This window comes from Gobio gobio (genome assembly GCF_949357685.1).
Source record: "Gobio gobio genome assembly, chromosome: 5".
Classification (NCBI taxonomy): Eukaryota; Metazoa; Chordata; class Actinopteri; order Cypriniformes; family Gobionidae; genus Gobio; species Gobio gobio.
Genome location: NC_137101.1, coordinates 58,836,099 through 58,848,717, shown reverse-complemented (window position 1 = coordinate 58,848,717; position 12,619 = coordinate 58,836,099). Strand labels below are relative to the sequence as shown.

At 41.3% G+C, this 12,619-nt stretch overlaps 1 protein-coding gene across 1 annotated transcript in view; it reads left to right on the top strand.

Annotated features, from left to right (window-relative positions):
• Window positions 1-298: 298 nt before the first annotated feature.
• Window positions 299-12,619, top strand: part of LOC307126344 (guanylate-binding protein 4-like) — a gene marked incomplete at both ends in the record, with an annotated part of 30,857 nt that continues 18,536 nt past the window's right edge. Inside the window, 3 exons of the mRNA XM_079816807.1 lie at window positions 299-473; window positions 669-796; window positions 10,977-11,086. Of these exons, the coding sequence (XP_079672933.1) occupies window positions 299-473; window positions 669-796; window positions 10,977-11,086 (413 nt within the window). The remainder of the gene's footprint in view (window positions 474-668; window positions 797-10,976; window positions 11,087-12,619) is intronic.

The following is a 12,619-nucleotide window of genomic DNA, read 5'->3' as shown; positions in this document are numbered from 1 at the left end:
GTTGTGGGTTTTATTGGAGCGTTTATATACGTGTATAAGTCTGTATAGTCTGTAGATTTTGTTTGTTTATCTTCCCATTTGTATGTGTGTGTTAAAATGACATGAGAAACACTTTTACATAAACTTCCCCAAAACAGAAAAATTGAAAAGCTGCTCATCTGTGGAACTACTGTATTATTTACTGTAAAATTACTGGACTATTTCTCAACTCATATTAATGTTTTACTTCTAGTACACTGCAGTTACTTGAAGGATTTTAAATGTGTGTATCTGTTGGACAGCGTATTCTCCAGTGACCATGGACAAACCAGTGTGCTTGATTGACAAGGAGTCAGATGGGAAGCTGTGTGTGCAGCCGTCAGCGCTACAGATCCTGCAGCAGATCCAGCAGCCGGTGGTGGTGGTGGCCGTGGTGGGTCTCTACCGCACCGGGAAGTCCTACCTGATGAACCGCCTCGCAGGGAAACAAACAGGTTAGACCCCACAGGCAGCAACATCCAAAGAGCAACCCAATGACAGGTTAGAATTAAGGCTGATGTAGACTTCATGACTGTTCAAGACCAGTATTTCTTAAACAATAGTCAGAGTGCAGTCGTGGTGAGGATGTCTACACAAGGTTAAAAAAATATTTTGGTGTTCCATGTTTCTTTGTTCTTTTTCTCTTTTAGGGTTTGCATTGGGCAGCACAGTCGAGTCCAAGACGAAGGGCATCTGGATGTGGTGTGTGTCTCACCCCACTAAAGCAGGAACCACTCTGGTGCTGCTGGACACTGAGGGACTCGGAGACGTGGAGAAGGTAATGTAACAGCCTATTTGATATAGTATGAAAAGGCATAAATGAGAAACATTGACTATAGGTATCGTTTTTAGCATTTATTAACATATTATTAACCGCATTTATTATTAATTCCACTCAATATCAGTGGAAAGTAATGGAGAACTGTGAAACACGGCATGCTCAAAAAAAGACTATTTGATAAGCTAAAAGAAGAAAGGTCACAAAACAAAAGAAGTGTCACATTTTCCAAAAGAGAATTTTGTTCCAAAAAATGTCACCTATATTTCAGGAAAACGCCTCGGTTACGACTGTATCCTCGGTTCCCTGAAGAGGGAACAAACGTTGCATCGAATGGCGCTATGTTAACGCTTGCGTGATGAAGTCATGAAGCACATGTGAAATCAGTCCAATAGTGTGAGGGAATGTCAGAGGCGGATGACGTCATGAACCAGGAAGTATAAAGCCTGCCAAAACAAAGCAGCGCTAGCTTCAAAGTCTTAAGTAGTCACTTTAACAGGCATGTAGGAGATATGGCAGGACGATGCAACGCTTGTTCCTTCTTCAGGGAACCGAGGATACAGTCGTAACCGAGGCATTCCCTTTCAAGGGAACTCCCGTTGCATCGAATGACGCGATGGGAACGTCAATACCAACGCCACCATAGCGAGAAGTGCCTGTCTAGTGTGAAGAAAGCAGCACTAGGACGACAACACCCCAGACCCTGGTGTAGAGTCCAAGTATAGAGAGTAGAACCTAACGAATGTATGCGGTGAGGACCATCCCGCCACATCACAAATGTCCTGCAGAGCCACTCCTGAAATAAGGGCCTTAGAGGCCTCCATACTCCTAGTAGAGTGGGGCCGGACATCCAAGGGAGAAGCCCGTCTGACCGACTCATAAACCAGTGAGATAGTCTCAACCACCCACTTGCTCAATCTTTGCTTAGAAGCCGGGGACCCCTTGTTGGGGGGCCCAGGGCACACAAACAACTGTTCCGCTTTACGCCACAGGGCAGCACTGTGGACGTAAGCATCTAAAGCCCTAACTGGGCAAAGCAAATTACTTTTCTCCGGATCCAGATTGAGGAAAGGTGGAGGACAGAAGGCCTGTAGTACAATAGATCTAGCTACGTTAGTAGGGACCTTAGGAATATAAACTGGCCTAGGATGAAGGAAGGCCTTGACCATGCCAGGTGCAAACTCCAAGCACGAGGGTGCAACGGAAAGAGTTTGAAGATCTCCTATCCTCTTAAGAGATGAAATAGCGAGGAGGAACAAAGCCTTCAGAGTTACAAACTTAGCCTGAACCTCTTCCAGCGGCTCAAAGGGAGCCTGGGACAGGCCCTGGAGGACCGTAGCCAGGTCCCACGTCCACACCCTTGTGCAAACTACAGGCCTAAGCCTTAAAGTACCACAGAGGAAACGAGACACCAATGGATCTTTACCCACAGATAACCCACCCAGAAAAGTGTGTTAAGAACCAATGGCCGCCACATACACCTTCAAGGTGGAGGGGGATAGACCTGCATTAAACTGTTCCTGCAAGAACTCCAGCACTGTACCGACCGGGCAGTTAACTGGGTCCTGGTGACGGTCACTACACCAAGAAGTGAACACTGTCCATTTTAGAGCTTAAAGCTTCCTCGTGGATGGAGCTCTGAAGTGAAGAATTGTCTCCACAACCTCGGATAAGAGACCCGACCTTATGAGCTAGGCCCCCTCAGAGGCCAAACCTACAGGTTCCATAGTTCTGGACAGGGGTGGAATATTGATCCCCCTGCTTGGGACAGAAGGTCCCTTCTGACTGGCAACTGAAGTGGATGCCCGTCGAGGAGAGACACTATATTGGGAAACCATCCCCTGCCCGGCCACCGTGGGGCTATCAGAATAAGGCGCACTTGGTCCCTGCGAACTATCTCCAGAACTTCCCGGAGCAGAGCGATCGGGGAAAGTCATACAGACGCAGCCTCGGCCACGCCTGTACCATAGCATCCAGTCCCATCGGAGCTGGATGCGTGAGGGAGAACCAGAGTGGACAGTGAGACGTCAAACAGATCCACTTGAGCCTGGCCGAACACCCTCCAGATCTGCTCCACCACCTCGGGGTGGAGCCTCCAATCCCCGGGCCTCAGCCCCTGCCTCAACAGAATGTCTGCTCCTATATTCTGGGCCCGAGGGTTATAAGCCACTCTGAGTGAGAGGAACTTCCCCTGAGACCACAGGAGGATCTGGCGTGCCAACTTGCATAGTAGACGTGAACGCAAACCCCCCTGGTGATTTATATAGGCGACCACCGATGTGTTGTCTGTGCGAGCTAGCACATGCTGGCCCGAGTCAAGTCAAGTCAACTTTATTTATATAGCGGAAGAGTACATGATGTTGAAAAGGCGTCTAAAGTAAGAAGAAGAGTTACGTTTTGGTATGAAACCGGTTTGGTCTGGGTGCACCAGGTTTCTAATTACAGTGTTTAACTCCTTAACGTTCATGAGCACGTGCACGGGTTGAAGCGCTATTTTTAGCACGAGTGTAATGTTTGTTAATAGATTTAACGCAAAAAAACATCATTAATCTTGACAAACTATATATCATTCTAAAGGTCTAAACCTCAAGCATCGAGGACAGACCACTGTTTTTCAATGAAAAGCTTATAACGGCTGTATTTTTGCATGAATGTAAGCAATACACATCAAATCAAGCATAATTAAAAACAGAGCACCTACCTTTAATGTCCTAATTACGAGCCACACACGAATCCTCTGCTAAAAATTCCAGAATGAATGGAAAGGTGAAGGTCCACTGAATAACATCCCATAGAGCATTTTAATCCAACGAAACAATAACGGTGTAATATTGATGGTTAATCCTTTGTTTACATCGCATTTCCGCGTAGCGAAGTATCATACTAGACTGTTATGCAATAAAATAATGCACCAAAAACAGTCTCCCGGTAGCATAAAGTGGCATGGGTTTATACCTTAGAATGTTACGAACAAAATACAACTAACCCCACTCAAAAACATGCAAAGATAGCCGCGATATAGTCAAAAATATCCAACCATGGCACTCGTTTTATCTGATGTCATGACGTGCTCATCCAATGATAATGTCTGTTTATCTGGAGCCAATAAAAGCATTGAATCGTCATGACTGACAGAAAATGTAGCCAATGAGCACACGATTCCAACGAGATCTTGCATGTGTATATTTGTCACATGGGCGTGAATATTTATTCATTTGAATGTGCCAATGTGGCGCAATCTCCCCACGAGATGCAGCGAGTTTGACACACCCCCACTGACAGCATAAAGCTAACGGGCTAGTAAACAAACAGACGGTCTCTTTGTAGTAACTGTTTGCTAATCTTACTAACTGGACGGAATGTATTATCCAATGGATCGTCAAAAGAAGTTTTTATTGTGTTGAAGATGCTTTATTTGAGCTCACTCGAAGCAGCGGTGTGGAAAACCATTGAGAAGAGTCAAGACAGCGATGGCGGTGCTTGTTGACAGAGCTGATCCAATAACATACCGGTGAGTTGCTGTGTAGTTGTTTATGTATATTGAGAATGTGTGTGAGAATGTATTTATTTTATTGTTTCTGTGTGTTAGAAAAAATGCAATATACCAGTATGCATTATACATATGCTGATATTTTGCATTTTTCCTAGCACACATGGGGAAAAAGTATATATAATTTTTCCCCATGTGTATGTAAATAAAACATATATATATATATAACACATGTAATTGTTTATATATATATATATATATATATATATATATATATATATATATATATATATATATATATATATATATATATATATATATATATATATTGAGACTGTATTTATTTTATGTTTTTCCTGTGTGCTAGAAAAATTACAATATACCAGTATGCATTATACATATGCTGATATTTTGCATTTTTCCTAGCACACATGGGGAAAAAGTATATATATTTTTTCCCCATGTGTGTGTAAATAAAACATATATATATATAACACCAGTAATTGTTTATATATATATATATATATATATATATATATATATATATATATATATATATATATATATATATATATATATATATATATATATATATATATATATATATATATATATTGAGACTGTATTTATTTTATGTTTTTCCTGTGTGCTAGAAAAATTACAATATACCAGTATAGATTATACATATACTGATATTTAGCATTTTTTCTAGCACACACAGACGGCCGACCATCTGTGTGATTGTTGAATGCTCACTGTATCACCGGCCATTATATTGATTGTAGGACTGTGTGCGAATGTATGGGCCGCCGTCAATATGAATGCTCACTGTATAGCCGGCCGTTAGATTGATGCCTGGGCTGTGTGAGAATGTATAGGTGGCCGTCAATATGAATGCTGTCTAACCGACTGCCCATCAGTTTCATTGTTCATGGGATGGCCTGTAATTAGAGTGAATGATGACAGTGTGATTGTTGATTGAATGGGCAAACTATACAGAAATAGGACATGCAGTGCTAATTCTCTTTCCTTTCCTTGCCATTCTACAGGCATCAGGTTGAGTCTTCAGATGAGCTATGGCATCCAAGCACCAGCCAACCAGCAGAAAAGAGAAGAACGCTTTCAGATTCTTCAAGATCTGCACTTGCTGTTGTAGACCTGAATCCGCCAGTAAAAGGCCAGTAAATGTTTTTTTTTTTTACATTTGCAAATTGTGTGTGTTTTTATAGCTATATATTTATATTATATTGTTATTTATATTACTAGTTATATTTATAGTTATTATACTTATATTACTTGTTGTATTTTCAGATGCAAAGAAGTTTAGCTCTTTTTTTATTAATATTTCATTTTTATTATATTTTTATAAGTTCTGTTGTACAAATAAATCACTAATACAAAGTCTTATGGTTCTGCCTATTATTTTATAGTTGAAAAAGCATTCAAGCATCATATATGATGGCTAAAACAGCTTGCAGTACACTTCATAACATTAGGTTATCAAGTCTCCTTTAGGTTTCTTGGCACCTGGACATATTCTTAGAAAAAAGCATGCAGGAACCCCATTTTTCATGATATCTTCGTCAAATTTTAAATATAAACTGATGAGACTTGTGCCTTTCAATTAATTAACTAACTGGATTCCTCCAGGCTTATTTTCATATATTTTTACATCAAATAATAAAGTGTTCATTGTAGCACAAATCATCTTCAAGACACTTCAACTTCTATAACTGTTTGTCTTTCTAAGTTTTTTCTACTTTAATGTTTGGGTAATAAACTCTAAAGTGTCTTCTTTTTAAAGATGTCTAAATTGTGCATGTAGTGCAAATTGTTCAGCAACTGCAATTGTTTTAGTTGGGAGATGTCATTTCTGGGGATGTGCCTCAAGCAGGCGGAGGGAGAAATGGAACAGACATAGTCTTGGAAAAAAGCTTGCAGGAACCACATTTTTCATTATATCTTCCTCAAACTTGAAATATAAACTGATAAGTCGTGTGGCTTTCAATCCATAACTGAACTGGATTCCTCCAGGTCTATTTTCATATATTTTTACATGAAATAATACAACATTCTGTGTAGTGCAAATAATTTTTGAGGCATTTCAACTATTATAATTTTTTATCTGTTTGAGAATTATCAACTCTGATTGCTTTTTAGTAGAGTCCCAAGTGTCTTCTTTCCAAAGATACCTTAATTGTGCCTGTAGCACACTGTTCTCAGGAGCTATAATTGTTTTAATTCAGGTAGGTCGTTTTCAGCTGTGAGCCCCAAAGTGGGGTTGCAGTTTAACAGGTTAATCTGTGTGCCAAAGTTTTTGCCAGAATTTTTTTTATCTGTATTTAGGAGTGAGATTGGCCTATAAGAACCCAGGTCCTCTGGGTTCCTTCCTTTTTTTGGAACTACAATAATAATTGCCTCATGTAGGGTAGGTGGCAGAGACTGATCTGTAAATGCCTGTTTGTAAACCCTATATAAATACGGTGATAGTAGTTCATTATAGGCTTTATAGAGTTCATTACAAAATCCATCTGGACCTGGGGTTTTACCGCCTTTTAGAGATTTTATTGTATCTGATATTTCCCTAGTTGTAATTTCTGCACCTAACTCGTCAACTTGTTCTTGATTTAATGAGGGAAGATTTTGTTGGTCTAAAAACTGCACCATAAATGTAGGATCTATACTTCCTTTAGACGAGTATAGTGCCTCATAAAATGTCTGGAACCTGTTATTTATATCCCTAGAGGATGTGAGAATTTCTCCTGTGTTTGTTCTAATTTTGTATATTGTACGTTCAGATGCTGTTTTACGGAGTTGTCGAGCTAAAAGTTTCTGAGGTTTATCACCGAATTCAAAGTATTTTTGCTTAACATACTGAAAGGATTTTGAAATTTTAGAAGAGAGGATTTGATTCAGATTGTATTTAAGTGCACACATTTTTTTTATGTCTAATTCTCGAATTTGGATTTCCAATATCTCTAGTTCAACCCTACTTCTTTTTCTTTGAGATGCTTGATAGGATATAATACAACCTCTGATATATGCTTTAAATGTGTCCCATAGCACTCCTATAGACATGTCTGGCTTGTCATTGAACTCAAAAAAGTTTTTTATATCCTGTTTTAAGTGATTGATAAAGACTTTATTTGTGAGTAAATTATGGTTAAGCCTCCAGTTTCTTTGTGGTTTCTCCATATTATCTATTTTAATAGAAAAGGTCACAGGACAATTATGGCCAATTAACGGAGATAACAATATTATGATATTTAGCCGTACAGACATGGGGCATAAGTTTACCATCCAAAATGAAATAATCTATACGGGTATAGACATTATGGACTTGAGAATAAAAAGAATATTCCCTAGCCATCGAATAAAGAATTCTCCACACATCAAACATATTAGAATTGCTTATATTTGCATTCAAAAATGTACTGGAATTGGAGATAACTACTTTTGTGGAGGAGGATTTGTCCAAATACGTGTCTAGGACGTGTCTAGGACCCCCAATTATAAGATTTGTAATGAAATATCAGGTATTAGATCAAACATTTTTTTGAAGAACTCAGGTTTGTCAAAATTTGGTCTGTAAACATTGACTAATGTCAATGGCACAGAAAATACTTCTCCAACAACAATTACATATCTTCCTTCTTTATCTGAAATAGTCAAATTATTTTTAAATGGAACTCCGTTGGGATTAGTATAGCTGTGCCTCTGGATTTGGCAGAGAAATCTGAATGATATATTTGTCCAATCCATTTGCACCTCAGCCTAACATGCATTTCAAATGTGTCTCTTGCAGGAACATGATATCCGAAGACAGCGATTTTAAATGAGATAGTATTTTCCCCCTCTTAACTGGTTCATTCAGACCTTTAACATTCTAGGTTGAAAAGTTTAATGAAGCCCCCTTTACATTTATATTACTAAACATAAACAGTGATTATAATCCTAATCTGCTCCAACCAATTACCTACACACAGGTAGTTACCATGACAACCTTTAGCAAAGGCACACCCTCCCAACTGAACATTCGTTCGCGTCGGTGAAAATCTTCTCTCCCTCGCTGTACGTCACCCGTAGCTTCGCAGGATACAGAATGCCAAACTTCACACCGGGTTTATCCCGAAGGATCTGTCTTACTCTGGCAAAAGCTGCCCGACGTTTGACCACGGCCGAAGGGTAGTCTCTGAAGATCTGGATGGAGCGACCGTTAAAGGTTAGCTTTCTTTGTTTTGATACTTTGTGCATGATGTTTTCCATGATATGGCCATGGTGTACTTGAGCTGGTGAACTGACGCGGCGGGTCACTGTCCACAGACCGGGAGCGAAGAGCTCGGTGTGCTCGTCCAGAACAGGAAGCTCATCTAGTCCAAGCACCTCCATGAGCAGCTTAGCCACAAATTCTCTAGCACCTTGACCGCTTTCCAGTCCTTCTCGGACTCCCGCGATTCTTATATTCTGCCTCTTAGAACGGCCTTCCAGATTGATGCATTTCTAAGTTAATTCTGACACTTCCTCGGACAGAGTTTTAACTTGAGCTTGTAGTTTCGTAACAGCATCTGAAGAGGCCGTGCCCGACTGTTCAAGGTGTTTGAGAGTTGTACGGTGGTCATTTATGGTTAACTGCATTGCATCAAATTTCGCATCAATTTTTCTCTCCAGCGTCGCCATCTCTCCTTTCAAGCTCTCTGTAATATCATTTTTAACCCTGCCCAGATCCACTCGGAGAGATTCAATTGCACGCAGCACCGGGTCGTTCACTGTTGAGCAGGCCTCTTCCAGCGAGCCCACGGTCTCGGCCGAACTTTCTCCCTCAGCAACATCTTTCTTCCCTTGTTTCTTCGACGGCATTTAAACAAGCAAATTGCACTCATTGTACGTATGCAACAATATAAATGCTTCGAGAACGCTAGCGAACTTTATTTTGTTTTGTTTTAATGAAATTTGAATGAAAGTCAGCGGAGCTACTAAAAACACGTCTTACTCCATCCTCGAACCGGAAGTCTCTTCGATTTAACAATTATTAAATAGGAATGTCGAACAATCGGAGTCATCGCGCCGGTGACGGGTTTATTGAGGATGCCATGTCGATGAGGCAATTTCAGGGGGAGTCTAATTGACACAGTCTCTGCAGACACTTCTTCAGGGTCATGCGTTGTTCTTGTCTGGCCACCATCTGATCTGGATACGGCCCGGATCCGGCTGACTGCAGTAGACCTCGGGATAGAACAGAGAGACTAACATTAGCGTAGATGCCATCCTTTTTTATGATGTAATGAGTACATCAGGTGTTATGGGAAGTGTTCCCGATTCCGGCTGACCTAGTTAATGCAGCCTAACAATCATTTATTCATTCGGCCGGTAGTGGAACCTCGGATTCATGAGGAACAGTGTGGTTTTTGTCCCGGTCGTGGAACACTGGACCAGCTCTATACCCTTTCCAGGGTGCTGGAGGGTTGCCCAACCAATCCACATGTGTTTTGTGGATTTGGAGAAGGCATTCGACTGTGTTCCTCGTGGCATCCTGTGGAGGGTGCTCTGGGAGTATGGGGTCCGGGACCCCCTGCTTAGGGCTGTTCGGTCCCTGTACGACCGGAGCAGGAGCTTGGTCCGCATTGCCGGCAGTAAGTCAGACTTGTTCCCATTGCATGTTGGACTCTGGCAGGACTGCCCTTTGTCACCGGTTCTGTTCATAATTTTTATGGACATAATTTCTAGGCACAGCCAAGGGCCGGAGAATGTCCGGTTTGGGGACCACGCGATTTTGTCACTGCTCTTTGCGGATGATGTTGTCGTGTTGGCCTCCTCAAACCAGGACCTTCAGCGTGCACTAGGAGAGTTTGCGGCCGAGTGTGAAGTGGCTGGGATGAGAATCAGCACATCCAAGTCCGAGGCCATGGTTCTCAGTCGGAAAAGGGTGGCTTGTCCACTTCAGGTGGTTGGAGAGTTCCTGCCTCAAGTGGAGGAGTTCAAGTATCTTGGGGTCTTGTTCACGAGTGAGGGAAGGATGGAACGGGAGATCAACAGACGGATCGGTGCAGCTTCTGCAGTAATGCAGTCGATGTACCGGTCTGTCGTGGTGAAGAAAGAGCTAAGCCGTAAGGCGAAACTCTCGATTTACCGGTCGATCTACGTTCCTACTCTCACCTATGGTCATGAGCTCTGGGTCAAGACCGAAAGGACAAGATCCCGGATAAAGGCGGCCGAAATTAGCTTGCTCCGCAGGGTGGCTGGGCGCTCCCTTAAAGAAGCTTGGTCACTCGTGAGGAGCTCAGAGTAAAGCCGTTGCTCCTCCACATCGAGAGGTAGCTCGGACATCTTTTTCGGATGTCTCCTCGACGCCTTCCCAGGGAGGTGTTCCAGGCACGTCGCACCGGGAGGAGGCCCTGGGAACGCCTCTGGGTCCCCCCGGAAGAGCTGGAGGAAGTGGCTAGGGAGAGGGAAGTCTGGGCGTCTCTGCTTAGACTGTTGCCCCCGCGACCCGGCCCCGGATAAGCGGATGATGATGATGGATGGATATATTTGAGAGACCGGATCAAAACATCAATGTTCACAAACCAGACATCACCATTCATGTTTTAGTTTCACAGTGTGCACAGATCCACTTTGCTGTCAGTGGCTTATGTATGATAATATTCTTGTAATGTCAATCTTTGTCAAATAAATGTATCCAATCTGTCTCAGGGGGACTCAAAGCATGACACCAATATCTTCTCCCTGGCTGTACTTCTGAGTAGCACTATAGTCCTGAACAGCCGAGGGACGATCGACAACAGGGCCATAGAGGAACTGCAGTATCCTTTCATTCATACGTTATACATTTACTGTTAGTTGGAGTTGATATTTCATGTATTAGTATACATGAAATATCATGTATTATTATATATTAGTAACCGCTATATTATTTATAGAGTGTACATTCAAAGCAATTAAGCCAGGATCTAAAGCCTAAAGAAGCCCCGGCAAGTGTGGTGCAGTCTGATACATTTACATTTATTCATTTGGCAGCATTTCATCCAAACTAACTTACAAATGAGCAGTACAAGAAGCAATATATTTTAAAGAAAATTTCAAGGAAATGTCCTTAATATTTTGATATTAGTTCATTGTACTATAAAAACATAATGTACGTTTCAGAACTCAACTTCCTCAATAGTCCTTTTATCGCTCCTCTTAGTAGCATGAATAATTCTAGGTTTATATATGTTTAATCCCAGTTCCCTGAGAAGGGGACGAGCACTGTGCGTGCTGGCACATGTTTCGTTTGCATTGCATTTACAGCAGTTAATAAGTACAGTTTGATTATTAATGATTTATGCATGTTCATAATACATTGTGAGATTCATAGTTCTGTTCATATTATAATGTCTTTGTATTGTGTAAACATTTTGCATCTCATGTTTGACATAACTGGACTTAACAGCCTATATAACATAGTATGAAAACTGGACATTTTTCATGTAACAGTTTATCATTTATTTTTATTTTATTTGAACGATGACTTTCTGGTGTCAAGACTAATTATTAGGTACAAAGCCAGTTTAATGACCTTCAATATAACCACTACTTCCAGGGGAAGAACGCAATCCTCAATGTCATCAGAAGGGATACAAAAACTAGAGTGGCATAATATAATTGCCATGAGATGCAGCATCCAAGTTAGCCTGGTTTTACCAGACTCTCGTACATTTCATTTGTACATAGAGTCTGGCCACTCTCCATTGACAAGCGTTTACTTCCTTGAAGGCGGGCACTCTGTTGAAGTTTAAAAGTATTGGATCTGCCAAGAGTCACTCTGGATCTGCCTAACCAATCACTAACGTTTGGTCGTGACGTATGTCACGCGCCGTTCGCCTTTGATTCTCACATTAACTGAGCACACCACCTCATTGTCAGTGATAAAAGCTCGTGCATTCGGATTGTTATTTATTCACGGTGGAGAGGAGAGTTTTGTGATCGGAACGTGCAATCATAACATGATTGTTGATGCTGTCAATAAAATGTCATATGCTTGGTATGATAAGAATAAATGCTGCCGTGCCGTGAATAACAGCCTAATTCAAATGTTTTACGTGCTTTTCTTCTTTTATTTTTTGAGCGGTGATGAAATATTTTGCAAACACTTGCCAGTATTTAAAGAAATACAAGTCTAGAAATGCAAATTACAGCTCACGCAACCGCACAGTGCTCTGCAGGGGTCTATAAAGGATATAAACAGTGAGTTTTGAAGTGATATATTCTTGAAAACTCAGAGATGTGGATTCGGACAGCAATTACATTACCACACGACCTTGGTGTTAGTCAAAAGCAGTCGATAATTCAGCCTG